The following is a 13,557-nucleotide window of genomic DNA, read 5'->3' on the forward strand; positions in this document are numbered from 1 at the left end:
ACAAGAAACTCTTCAAAATCGCGTTCAAAGTCGTCCATTGCAGCTACTATAGTCCGGAGATATCGCTAGGCTAAATAAACAGCTGAGCTCTGTTTACCGGCTACGCTGTCAGTCAGTGTGCGGGCTGGAGATTGGTGGAGCAGAGAGGGGAGGGGGGTCCCCACTCGGTATGGTAAACGAGTATGTGTGTAAAGTTATGAAGTCTGTCTGTTACGCTAGAAGAGTCAGAGTTTGGGATGGAGTGGAGTGTTACCGGAGTTTCTGGAGTGCTCAAACGGGCCTTTTTCCCGAACGCTCCTCTGGTCTCCTGCTCATGAGGGATTCATTACAATATCGTAACATGGCTTAGATTTCTAAATAAACATTCACCTCGTCGCTAGATAGACCTACTCCTGAAAAAGTCGTGCGCAGGGCTTTTTGTCCCTACGAAGCCACCGTCATTTACCCGACGGGAGGGGTGAGCGAGTGAGCCCTGCAATCTAGAATTTGACCACTGATGTCACTGTTTTCAACCCATTTTACACACTGGCCCTTTAATAGCCCGGGCTATTAATTGAAGTTTTTGGGTATAAATGTTTTCAGTTCATATATTTTGCTTAATTTATTCATATGTTTTTTCTAATTTCATAAGAATTTTGTTTATTTAATACTGAGCACTTTGGAGTTCCATACTATTCACTTTTAAGATCAGTTAAGTTAAGGGGACAGTCTGCTACATTTGTGACTTAGCTGATTTATTGTGTACGTTCTTTCCCCCTTACATAAACACATAGCTCATTCATTATGTACATGCACTAAAACAATAAACTCAGACAGTATGCGTTCCCTTTATTACTCTCTCTTTCTCTTTAAGCGCTAATGCAAATGATTCTACTTTCTGCTCTGTGCATCTTTAATCTCTTTGTGGAATATTAGATCTCTACTACTGACCCGTCATAATGGAAGCTCTCCATTGCACAATAAAGGTTTTTTAATTAGAAAGTCTAATTCTGCTCACAGGCATGTTAAATTCATTTTACAGAGGCACATTATTTATGAGAATGGCGGGGGTTCTTATTGAACTGACGTCTTCTCAGGAGCATATTGCTCTGCTTGAATTCTCACCCACAGACACCTGTGTGTCTATGGGAAGAAACAAGATGTATTATTTATTGATGGTGAGTAATACTTGGTCGGCACAACAAAACATATACTGCATGTCAACAGCTTCATTCAGTGCCTCTTCCAACGCACTCCTGAAGATTACTGACGTGAAATTGTCCAATAACGTTGATGCTTTTTTGTGTTTGTTATGGTCACATATGTATTTTAATCAATCGCCATTCTCACCTGGACTCCAAGTTCAATGGCTAGACAAGCTTCTGGCCTCTTTTACTGCAAACTTTTTCATTCTCAGCTGCTCTCCTAACCAGCGAGAAGCCGTCAGAGTGACTATACAGGTTAAATACAAGCTAAATAAAGAATTCAAATTAATTGAATAAAGTAGTAAGCTCATTAAGCTATTAATCTTAGATTTCTAGTCACTACCCGATGTTCTTTTCTCCCTGTAGGCCCTGGCCATGGGTATGATGACAGAGTACTACCATTATATTTTTACTACCCTGGTGAGTACGCTGGCACTTCTTTTTTAATCTTCACAAAATGCAATTATATACTGCGTTGTCTTTTTCTTTTTTGCACAGCACTATTCACTTGAAAAAGTGTGTGGTTGTTTTGTTTTCTTGGGCTTCTTGCAGTGCTTGTCGCAAGGCAAAAAAAAAAAAAGGATGAAAAAAATATATCCGTCTGTCTGTGTATCTGAAAGCATTTTTTCTTCTCTGAGAATAAAATTAAATATGACTCAACCAGGAGCCAGTCAAAGAAAAATGTGCTATTATTTTCCTTTTGTGCGAAGAATTTTGAACCTGAACTACAACCTGAATCTGTGCTGATAGAAATAGACGACCTTGAAAAGCCTCGTCATTGTCACGTAGCTGATTATAAATACACTCTTTGCATTTTTAAGTATCGGTTGTGAAAGTTTAACTTCAGTTTATTTCCTGAATCCCGCGCCAACCTCTTCACCCCGTGCTGCTGTCCGCAACCCTGAGTGGAGGAAACAAAAGCAGCTGGATATATTTTATTCCGACTCTGGCAGCGATTGAAGTTCTCCAAAGTTCTTTGATCTAGCCACTACAAAGATTGCTCGCTACGCTGCAGATGAACAGCGGCACATCTTCGCTGAGCCCAGAGAACAGAAGACTGAGAGCTCACATAATAGCCCTGAGCAGATGAGACTGTCACCCGTTTGGTCCATTATAGCTAACAAACAAATGGCGTGGTGTGTTGTTTGGAGCACAGTTGGAAAAGTCTGAGGGAGAGGTTGCAGCAAACTGACCTGAAAAAGACATTTAGCAGTGCACAGGACATGTGACTGTCCCTCGTGCATCCACATAAGAACCTGGCTGGATGAAAAGGGAGTGAGTGACAGCAGGTATGTCATTGGGAAAGGAAAGAGAATAGTGATTATAGGCCTGTGTCAGCGGCATGCTGCTGCTTGTCGGGGTGGAAACATGCCTACTTTTAACATCAGCCAGTGTTTGGCCGGTTGGAGGCCACGGCGCCGGCCAAAGCTGCTGTATACTGGTACTGAGCCATCCGTGCTGCTTTCAGAATAGGACAGCAAACATTGACCGTGGCACCCCCATTCTGCGTCCATCACCTGCTGTTGCTCTGTCAACTGTGTTGTTGCATCCCAAAGACATCTGCCTGGTGAGATGCCAGACATGCTGTATGCAGGACGATTGGGTTGTCCTTTCACTTCCACATGATAGATGGCAGTCCACCAAAAGCCTGCCTGTAACCTTGAGAGCCTTGCCTTCATCAAGGCTGCTGCCTCAGCATGAGATAAAATAACTCCCTGAAATACCTTCAACTGCACTCTTCTGCTGTCACTTGCTAAAGCTGCCACTCAAATGACTCCTCTTAATTACCCAGGACAGATGAGACATGTACAGTACAGAGGTGCACACGCAAATAAATTAGAGAAATGAATTATTTTTGCAACTCAAACACATCTAGACTTTCATCTGTATGCGTGCAGGACCTTTTTGCCCTCGACATGGAACCGTACCGTTACAGTGGAGTCAACATGACCGGGTTCCGCATCCTCAACACAGAAAACTCTCAGGTGTCGTCAATCATCGAGAAGTGGTCAATGGAGCGGCTACAAGCCCCACCCAAACCGGACTCAGGCCTGCTGGATGGATTCATGACGGTAGGCTCAAACCTTTTCATGCTGCTTGCGTAATGTAAATATTATGCTGTGTGTGCAGAAACATGCTCATAGCTGCACTTCATTCTGTCTGTCCAAATGACCAAATCAATCTGAAGCCATATGTGATGTAACAGCACCTTTGTGGGGGTTTATGCTGCAGGCACTTGTGTGTTTATATAATGATCTTTATGAAGCAAGGTGACCGTACATTAAAGGTTTACTATGCAGGATTTTACTGAAAAAACATGTTTAGACTCATTCAGAAGTGAGTCCTCTTTAATCATTGCTTATGACCCACTAGAGGTGTGTGGCCATATATTTTTCTGCAGAGACTCTGCCCTCTACCTGGTTTTTGCTCTAATTGTCCATGTTTGGTAACCTGGAAATCCAGATGCCCCGCCCCCAGCAACTTCAAATTTGCTCTGCACGGGGATCTGGCCCCGATGAGCAGAGCCCGCTGAATCGCCTATCGGACCAATCAGATAAGTCTATCTGACAGAGGCGGGCTCTGGACAGGCATAACATGATGAAGACAGTGCTGCGCTGTAGGAGTCGGAAAGTAAACAGCCAAGATGGCAGCTGCCGAAGGACCGCGTCCATTCAATTTAGCTTTGAAAGAATCGCTAAGCCAACTACTATTATCTTTTTCCTTGAGAGAGGAACAGAAGACTGCCCTAGAAGCCTTCGCTTCCAGGAAGGACGTTTTTGCCATTTTGCCGACGGGATATGGCAAAAGCATAATATATCAGTTAGCCCCACTGGTTGGCAAACAAATGGGGCTTAGTGCAATGAATACGTCACCTTGTTTTTGTGCTCTGATTGGCTATCGTGCTATCCAATTGCGTGCGGCGGCATTTACTATGCCTCAGTTAGTGCCGCCCCTTGGGTAGGAAGGGTGTATTGGTGAGGGCCAGACTCAAAATCTTTCTAGATTTGAGTCTGGATTTCCAGGCTACATGTTTGGGACCTTGACGGACATGTACCCCCACAGTGCTCAGGTGAGGTTGGAGCTTATGAGAAAGTAGCGACCAAGTGACAACATCCGGGGCTGAAAAACGAAGACAACACAAAATGAATGAACGGGGTTGAATGGCTCCAGAATCGAGTCAATCCACATAAACCGTCATGTTAGAATGTCTAACTTTACAGCAGAAATAACCCAGTTTACAGCCTGTTACAAAAAACAGTTCTGGTCTCTATAGCTAATCTTAACATTCATGACGACAGTACAAGAAAGGAAATTTACAGTCCTTGAGAAAGACCCACCCCCCACTCCATGATAGCTCCACCCTCTCCGCAATACATAGGCTAAATCCAAACATGCAGACTTCGCCACACTTGTAGACGTGCGGACTATAGGTTGCGCAGTGTATTGCCATGTATATGAGCTTGAAAATGGCCGAAATATAACAAAAGAAGATCTTCTGATGTAACTAATGGGCCTACCCAATTTATTTAGACATAGTTAGATCCGTATTTACAACCATCTCTGTATGTGAATGTCTGCAGTCTAGATGTTGTCCAGATATTTATTTTGTTGACTCACAAAACAACCCTATACACTGGATTTATATCTTATCATCTGCAGGGACAGATGAGCAGTTGCAATGATTGTAATCGTCACTCGAACATTTCTACTGCAGCGAGTAGTCCAGTCTCGAGGGTTGTCCACAGACTTTACATGATGATGGTGAACTCGTCCCAGTACGTACAACTGAAGTCTGCGTGGGCTCAGTTCGCGAGTCAAGAGGGTGGACATTTGGATTCAGCTGAAAATCCAAGATGGCGATGGCTGAAATGCGGTGACTTCATGGTAGCTGCATCCATTATTTTATACAGTCTATGGCAGCAACCAGGTGCCGGACCATAAGCAGCACGCATCTAAAAGACACAGCGCAGAAAAAAATGCAAATATAGCAAGGCAAAATGCCAATCCAGAGTGAATCTAGGGTTGGCTTTTACTGTCACTGGCAAGTATGTTTACAAAAAGTAACCAACAATCCTGCATGGTACAGCTTTAAAAAAAAAAAATCAATGTTTTAAAATACATAATAGTTATCGAGAAAAATAAATGAGCACCAATTGTCAATCACAAGTTCCATGGTGCAGGGCTCCTGGGGTGGGCACAGGAGCAGCGTGAATGCCCTCTGCGTGGTGCTTTCGGGCCGGTGCTCCTGGGTCTAAATGCCCAGTAATGAGGCGGTGTGAATGGTAATAGCCGTTTATCTGCCCTCCTGCCTCTCACAACTCTCCTCTGGGAGCGTGGCCAAAATATGACAATCTGTCAGTGTTCATGCAGAGAGAGGGAACAAATTGGATGGAAATTATGGCCTTGGTTTTTTAGGATGGCGTCCAAAAAATCATGGGATAAGGTGATTTGAAAGTGAAAGAGGGAATGGAGCTCGTCATGGACGTTCAAGGTCCTTCTCTGGGCCTGGGTGTTGTTGTAAATAGTGAGTTTACTCCACCTCCCTCACAACACCTCCCTTGCAGACAAACACCTCTTTTTCCCTGCTCTCAGCCAGTCTTTTCTTTCCTCTTGGCAGACTCAAGATCTGGTGTGAAAAATCTTTTCATCAAAGACCGAAGGCTAGAAGTGCCTAAACATATATCATTCACAGCCCTAACTCACACTTAGGGACTGTACTTTATTTATCAGAGGGGACTGGTGGCTGGGTGTGGCTTTGTTTTTTGTTTTTTTGTTGTTGTTTTTTTTATCTTTACCCTCCCAGGGCCTACAAATATTTTTCTTTGAGCCTCCCTGAGTGACTAGGGGAAAATGCATGAATCTTCCTTCACCATAAGTAACCATATTTTTGTATATTCACACCAAATGTAAGTATGTTGCCAACAGCACAGAGGGAGTTATCACCAAAAACAAACAGCTAATTTGTGGCAAAAAAATGCAAATCCTCCTTAAAAATCATATCATCACAAAAGCAGTCTGCCACTGTAGCAGAATATGTGCGTGACAGCTACACACAACAAAACTTAATGAGCCTACATATCACACACGCACACACACACAGACACACACACACACACACACACACACACACAGAGTCTTAAGTTGAACATTTAGAAGTTAAAAAACTAAACACTGAAGTTGACAAACGCCTTTGTCACGCACGCAGGAGCGCAGATTTCATGTTTTATTGCAGGATCTGGTGCGAACGGCTTCAGTTTGGTTGACACTTTAAATGAGACACTAAATAAAGTGACTTTGAGAGAATATAAATGTTTTTAATGGGGTTTTCTAAGTTATACAAACAGTGGCAGTAGTATAAATTGGAATTTCTCAATTATGGAATCAATAAAAGTGTATCTTATCTTATCTTAAAACAATTTCTGGTACAAAAATATAGAAAATATTCATCAAGTCAAAAATCAAAAATACTCCAAAAGGTGATTTGTCATGCACGTATAGAAAAAGATACAAGTTTGCAAAATAATATATTTACAGATAAAATCTATCGTTCAATTTAAAACTAAAAAAATAAATAATAAAATCAGATTGACCATGTTTAATGTCATTTAAACTGGGCTAGTTAGAGGAAGAACGTAATGCATCTTTCTTAAAGTGGTCTATAAAGGGTTGCCAGATCTGGTTGTTAACAAGAACTTAATCTTTTCCAAATGCAGGTGGTGCATCACATCCTTCAGGAGGGCAGAATGGGCAGGAGCCCGTGTTTGCTTCCAATTTAATAGTATCAATCTACGTGCTAGTAGGGTTACAAATAACATATTATGTTAGGAGCTGGTTAACACAAGATCAGAACCTTTAATACCAAAGAGTGCGGTCAGTGGATCAGAATCTACAGGTCAACCCATGACGTATGATAGCGACTGAGAAATATTTTGTGGATATGTTGTGACTCTTGGGCAGTGCCAGAACATGTGGGCTAGTGTGAGGCTGATGGTTGTCCATAAGGGTTACGCGCTGGACTGATATTTGGATACATTTTACAGAGCTTGTTTTTTAATAAGTGAAGTCTATGCAGTATTTTAAATTGCAAAAGTCCATGTCCGGCACAAACTGCGAAAGAATGTACTAGTAATTGGGCTTTTGTCTATGACTCTTCCGAAATAGCAACCCCAAATAATTTGCCCAGGCTAAGCTACTTTAAGCTTAGATTATATAAATTTTCTTGATAAAGAAGTTTAATCGCATGATAGATTCAAGGACCACCGGAAGTTTGAATATCTGACGATTAGGGCTGCAACGATTGGTCGACTAATCGATGACTTATCCACTATTAAAATAATCGGTTTGAGTCATTTTTCATAGAAAAGTACTATAGAAGTACCCCAAAATACTCTTATTGCAGCTTCTTACATTCAAATATTGGCAGCTTTACACACTCTCCCATGACGGGGATCTAAAATCCTTTGGCGTGAGTACGAAACAAGACATTAGATGACATAATTTTGGGGTTTGGGAGAGACAGACCGACATTTTTCAACATTTTAACGCATTTTTCGATAAAAATGATTAGTCGACTAATCGAAGAAATAGTCGACAGATTAGTCGACAATAAAAATAATCGTTAGTTGCAGCCCTAGTGACGATAATTTCTGTTTTCACAGTTTATGAATAAAAATACACTTGCAGGTTTTGGGGTTCTGAGTATATTTATTTTTTATCTATTCTATAAATATAAAATACAACCATTAAAGTTGAGCGTCCCTCCCCTAAGCCAAATCATAAAACATAACTCACTCCCTAGAGCTTAAAAAGTTATTTGAAGTGGCTCCCCCATTTTGCACCTCCCTCTTCCCCTTTCATAAATAACACACAGTCCCTTACATGGGATGAAAAATGAAAACGCACATCACTTCCAGGAATCAATGTTTTGCTTTACTCTCCTGATAAAGCCGTGTAAATATACCACAGTTTACTATGATGTCTTGCCAGAAAATATTGCTGTAAATATAGACACGTCGTGTTTTATCTCTCTCAGACAACACTGTGTGTATCATTTTTCTCCCGTGGAGCGAAAACAAGCAAAGCAGTTACTTTATATATGCAAAAAGATTAATGCAACGCACAAGGAGGTTAAATCACTTGAATGTTGTTTTTTTCATTCCACCGGAAATTAATGGATATTAGTGGGGAATGTTGAATTGATTCATTAGCATTGCATGAATCATTTTGTCAGATCCTATACCACATATTGACATATCTCACTGGACTGGAACCACCGTTAAATAATGAATAATGCGTCCAAAGACTCATGCAAGCTTGATAAAGTACTTCATTAGAGTGCTCTATTTATAAATCCCGGCTGTGATGTATTTTATTCTTTAGAGTGTTTCGCCCTAAGAGGATTCCTTGTAATGCGTCGATGAAGAAACAGCCAGCATGAATATAAAAACGTTGTCATTTTAATGGTATAATAAAGGAATAATGGAGAAACAGTTCTGCTGGTGATTTTGAAAAATAGCCCGCACCTACGTTATAAACGTATGGGCTGGGATAATATTTGGTTTCACCGCGGCTCAAATGTGTTTAATTAATTTGTAGATCTGCCTGACATTTATGCTACAGTGCTCAGGGCCGAGAAAGCCACCTTGAAGGGTATCATTAAATTAAAGTGTGCTGCAGCAGCCAGTGTGTGACCTTCCACCCCCGACCCTCCCTCCAGCCTTTTATTCCCCCCCTCTCCCTCATACCTTGTTCTCATTCTCTGCTGCACAGAAGCCTTGCTGGGCTCTGGGCTTGTTTGTGCTCGGTGACCAGGCAACAGTTGTGTAGCGATGGTTACCAGGACAACGCTGCCCGTGTCACCTTGTGATTTCATGAAGGATTGATTGACTGAGATGTGTGGAGGGGGGAGGAGGAGGAGGTGGGTGGGGAAGGTGTGATGGCGGCAGCAGGAGGGGGAGTTGATGAGGATGAGGAGAACAGGCAGGAAAGATGGGGGCAGGGGGTGTTACGAGCGTCAAGAGGTGCATGCGATGTTTTATCACGCCACTAGGCTCGCATTAATGCGGGGTAGTGTATAATCACAGTGACACTCCGAGCCTTGGGTGAGGCCGAGTGTTGTCTCAGGGAAGGATGCATAATGAGAAGTCCTTCCTCGGCCTGGGCAGGCTCGCAGCCACAAACACACTCGGCCCCTGCCTCTTAACTCTGTTTGTCAGAGGTATCTCTGACGTGGAGGGCTGCATAATAAGAGCGGGGTATGCTAATTAGTCCAGTTCATTTGTGTGTAGACATGCAAGTGTGTGTGATCTCGCCTGTTTGTGTCGACTCTTTAACTGCATCCCTAGAGAAATTTAGAGCTCAAATTGTTGTAACCCTTAATTTCCATGTGAATTAAAAGCAGTTAGAGCCCCACAACATCTTTAATTATAGATAGATAGATAGATAGATAGATAGATAGATAGATAGATAGATAGATAGATAGATAGATAGGTATTATTTGTCCCATCTGTGTATAATTATCGCCTGCAGCTAATGAGATATTTGGTTTAATGCTTGGTTGTAATTTGCATTCTTTTAAATCCCCATTCACTGGGCTAAGTATATACTTGGATTTAATTGAGGAAAAGAAGAAGAAGAAAAAAAACAGTTTCCCCAATTGTACGCCTCACTGAGGCTTTAGGGCCAGATATTTCTACATCTGCATCATTTCATTTATGTCTACATTTCATTGAGCTATAATTACCACAACAGAGGGCGGGATGTTCTCCAGTGTCATCAATGCAATTCTGGTGTAATAGCTCATAATAATGACTCTCTTATTAATAGAGAGCAGTTGTTTGGGTAATATGTATAACATGATGGGGCTGCTGCCGCCGCCGCTCACATGGGACTTTGTAAAAAGCATGTTAGCGTAGCAGGCTAAATGAACTGGAAACACAACAAACACATGGAGATACTTAAAGGCCTACTTCAGCCCACAAATGATTAGTTGTGTAGTCATTACTCCCGCCGTGTTGCGCTGAATTTGTGAAGGAAACTGTTTTTCCTGCATGCTTCTGGTAAACGGAGAATCCAAAAAACTGAGAAAATTCTTGACTAATTGAACAGACTTATATCAAAACATCTAACACAACTCATGCAGTATAATCCAAGTCTCATTTATACAGTTGTATGCTCAGTACTTCCCAAACACATGCATTTTCACCAAGACCGAACAGAAAGTGAAACTTATCTGTGCTCTTTTTAAAGCCAGACTCCATCGGAAACATTAATTTCACCTCGCTAAACACAGGAGTTGCTGATCTACCACTGACTTAATTGGTAGTTAATTTGTGTTATTGTGTGACTAACCCTTTAAAAGCCAAAGTCACACAACTAGCTGACTGATTGAGGCAGGGGTAGACCAACAAGTCCTGTATTCAATGGAGTCTGGCTAAGGGTGCTTTCACACCTGCCGTTTGGTTCGGTTCAGTCAAACTCAAGTTCATTTGCCTCCTAACTGCAATTTGTTTGGGCAGGTGTGAACATGGCAATCACACTCAGGTGCTCACCAAAACAACCGGACTGAGACCTTCTTGAAGAGGTGGTCTTGGTCCGGTTACAAACAAACGTGAGAACGGGTTCAGACCTCGATCCGAGCCAACTGCAGTCACATTACGCATTGTTTGGGTTGCGTAATTCAGCACATCCAATGCATCAAAACATTGTTTTCCAGTTGGAGCCGCGCCTCATTTTCAAACTGTATGGTTTGACTAAAATGAACAATGACAGCAATATAGTTAGAATTAGAAACTAGAAAGTGTTGCATTTATCTTGCAAGTGTACTCTTCTTCAACGTTTTGTTTACTTCCTGGATTCTTCCCACATGGAAATTCTGACCAATCAAGAGCAGCTTTCTTGCGCAAGGCATTTTATCTGGTCTGCTTGTAAATGCTGCCGTGAGAACACGAACCAACTCTAGGCAATTATGCAACTTTGTTGACAAAATTAGTCCCTGATTCGGACCAAAGCAAGACAACTCTATGTCTGAAAGCACCCTAAAACAGAAGGCAGATAAGATTCAATTTCAGCTCACTTCCTCATCAAAAAGGTTCAGGAAGTACTGAGCATATAACTGGATAAATGAGACTTGGATTATGCTGCACAAGATGTATGACAGTTTCCAAACAGATGAGACCCCTCTGACTTCAATCCATCAAGACTTATCTTCGTTTTTGGATTCTTTGCTTACCGCAGACATACAAAAAGCACAATGTTTTCTTCAAATTCAATGTAACACTAGATGGGTAATTGATATACAAATGGTCATTTCGGGGTGAAGTACTCCTTTAATATACTGACAAACCAGTAAAGAAAATCTGCAAATGTGACTAATTCTTTTCCTTCCCATCAGCAGCTATTGCTGAGATATCCTAGGGCAAGACACTTAACTTCAATTCAGCACCAGAACATGCACGCTCAGCAAACTTTTTCCAGGATACTGTATAGTAAACAATTGCTAATGACAATGATTTTGAAAAAAAAAAATAAAAAAACAGCGCAGCATTTGTCCCCAACACAGAAAAGTAAATTGCCTTTTTTTTTCTTCCTCCTATAATGCTGTCCAGTCATAAAAACACTGTGTGACTGCACGTAGTACACAAGGAAAGCTCGTTTCGGTGACATACAGATGATGAAGGGGGAAATAGAGAGACAGATGTATTGAGACACCAAAGTGAAAATTTAGTACATTTTTCATTCTTATATGGTTATCATTCTTAAGATCTCCGTTACATAATGCTGTGTATGGCCAGCATTTTTTCACCAAGAGCGACTCAGTGTATTTACATTATGTAACTGCCTCCCTATATATAGTAGTTAATGGCAGTCTGCTTACCCCCAAGGGATACAAAGTGCAACACAAGGGATTGACAGGAAAGGATGCGTGCACACGCTGGGTCCCATTTCAACAAATTTGCAACAGGCAAGCTGTGATTTGCGACATGAGATCATTTCCTCTCCTGTTAATTGTGACACATTTCACTAATCATAACAAATCCCGTACCTGCGACGCATCCCTGAGCATCTCGGATCCCTCGCAGATTTATCTGCATTTGTGTATGGCAATTATTTGTGAAATGTGACACTGCCACTGTTCACAGTCTGCGTTCAAGCGGCGCTTGCAAATCGGTTGTGTGAAACGGGCCTCTGCATGTTATTCTTGAGACAAATCTGGAGCATGCATGTATTTCAATGAAAAGACAACATTAGAGTTCAGCTGACTTCTTCATTAGACTTAAAACGATGACACAATGAATCCTTGTGGCCATATTTGTAGATTCCAGGGGGGAAGCAGCGGACACATACCCTTTAATATTTGATTTGATTTGATTTATTTCAACCATTTAAAAAATAATAATGATAAAGTAGAATACACCATAGAAAAAAATCCTACAAAACAGAGACAAACAATAAATCATGAGCTGACACTTACAATGAGAGAGCACACCTCTCCGCCTTTCCACGTGCAAATAAGGAAGGTCTGAGGCAGAGACACAAACCTCCCTGCCCTTCCATGCACCTACATGGAAAGCCTGAGGCAGAGGGAGCACACCTGTCTGCCCTTCCACGTGCAAATAAAGAAATCCTGAGGCAGAGAGAGCGCACATCTATGCCCTTCCATGCGCCTACATGGAAAGCCTAAGGCAGGGAGCAGCAGCCACAAAGACCCCCCGGGAACAGAACAGAGCAGCATCAATGACAAACAGAGATGACACTGATAAGTCAGACAGCATGAAAAGGAGGAGCTGAGGTGGAGGTGGGTTGCAAAGCAGCTTGCAGGGGAAGCAGCAACAGTTGGCAGGCCAGAGCAGTTTAAATAGGGCGCCCTGAATGAGATTTGCCAATTGGTTGCATAGAAAGGAATCATGTGATCTATCAGCTGACTCCCTTCCATCAATGAGTTGCTCCATTGTTTGAGATCAGCTGATGTAGCTGGAATGTGAGCTGACACCATGTCCTACCTGAACTAACGCCATGCTCAATTTGTGGCGTTCTCTCTACTGATTGAATCAAGTGGGAACGGGGTGCCAGAAATGTAGAAAACACATCTATTAAGTTGATTTACATAACATATTCACATTATTAAGAATCCTAATCTGAAGCTTAAATCTGCTGATTGACAACTAATTTAACTGAATGTGATATATTTTTTGCATTTGGGCACAATATGAATTAAAATTGTAATTTCTAATAATGACAAGCAATATTTATGTATATTTCTTATTTACACAGGCACTACAAGCAGAGGCAGTTGTAGATTGTTAGTACCTACAAAAAGATCAGAGCTACTAACATTGATGGATGCCCCAATACACATACATTTCTACTCACA

General features: G+C 41.7%; 1 protein-coding gene across 2 annotated transcripts in view; it reads left to right on the forward strand.

Moving 5' to 3' along the window:
* LOC126398965 (glutamate receptor ionotropic, kainate 2-like) overlaps positions 1-13,557 on the forward strand; it is an 86,620-nt gene that overhangs the window by 33,516 nt on the left and 39,547 nt on the right. For both annotated transcript variants that reach the window (XM_050058641.1, XM_050058642.1), the window contains exons 5-6: positions 1,551-1,604; positions 3,083-3,256. In XM_050058641.1, coding sequence (XP_049914598.1) covers positions 1,551-1,604; positions 3,083-3,256 — 228 coding nt within the window. The remainder of the gene's footprint in view (positions 1-1,550; positions 1,605-3,082; positions 3,257-13,557) is intronic.

The sequence above is a fragment of the Epinephelus moara genome, chromosome 12 (genome assembly GCF_006386435.1).
Source record: "Epinephelus moara isolate mb chromosome 12, YSFRI_EMoa_1.0, whole genome shotgun sequence".
Taxonomy (NCBI): domain Eukaryota; kingdom Metazoa; phylum Chordata; class Actinopteri; order Perciformes; family Serranidae; genus Epinephelus; species Epinephelus moara.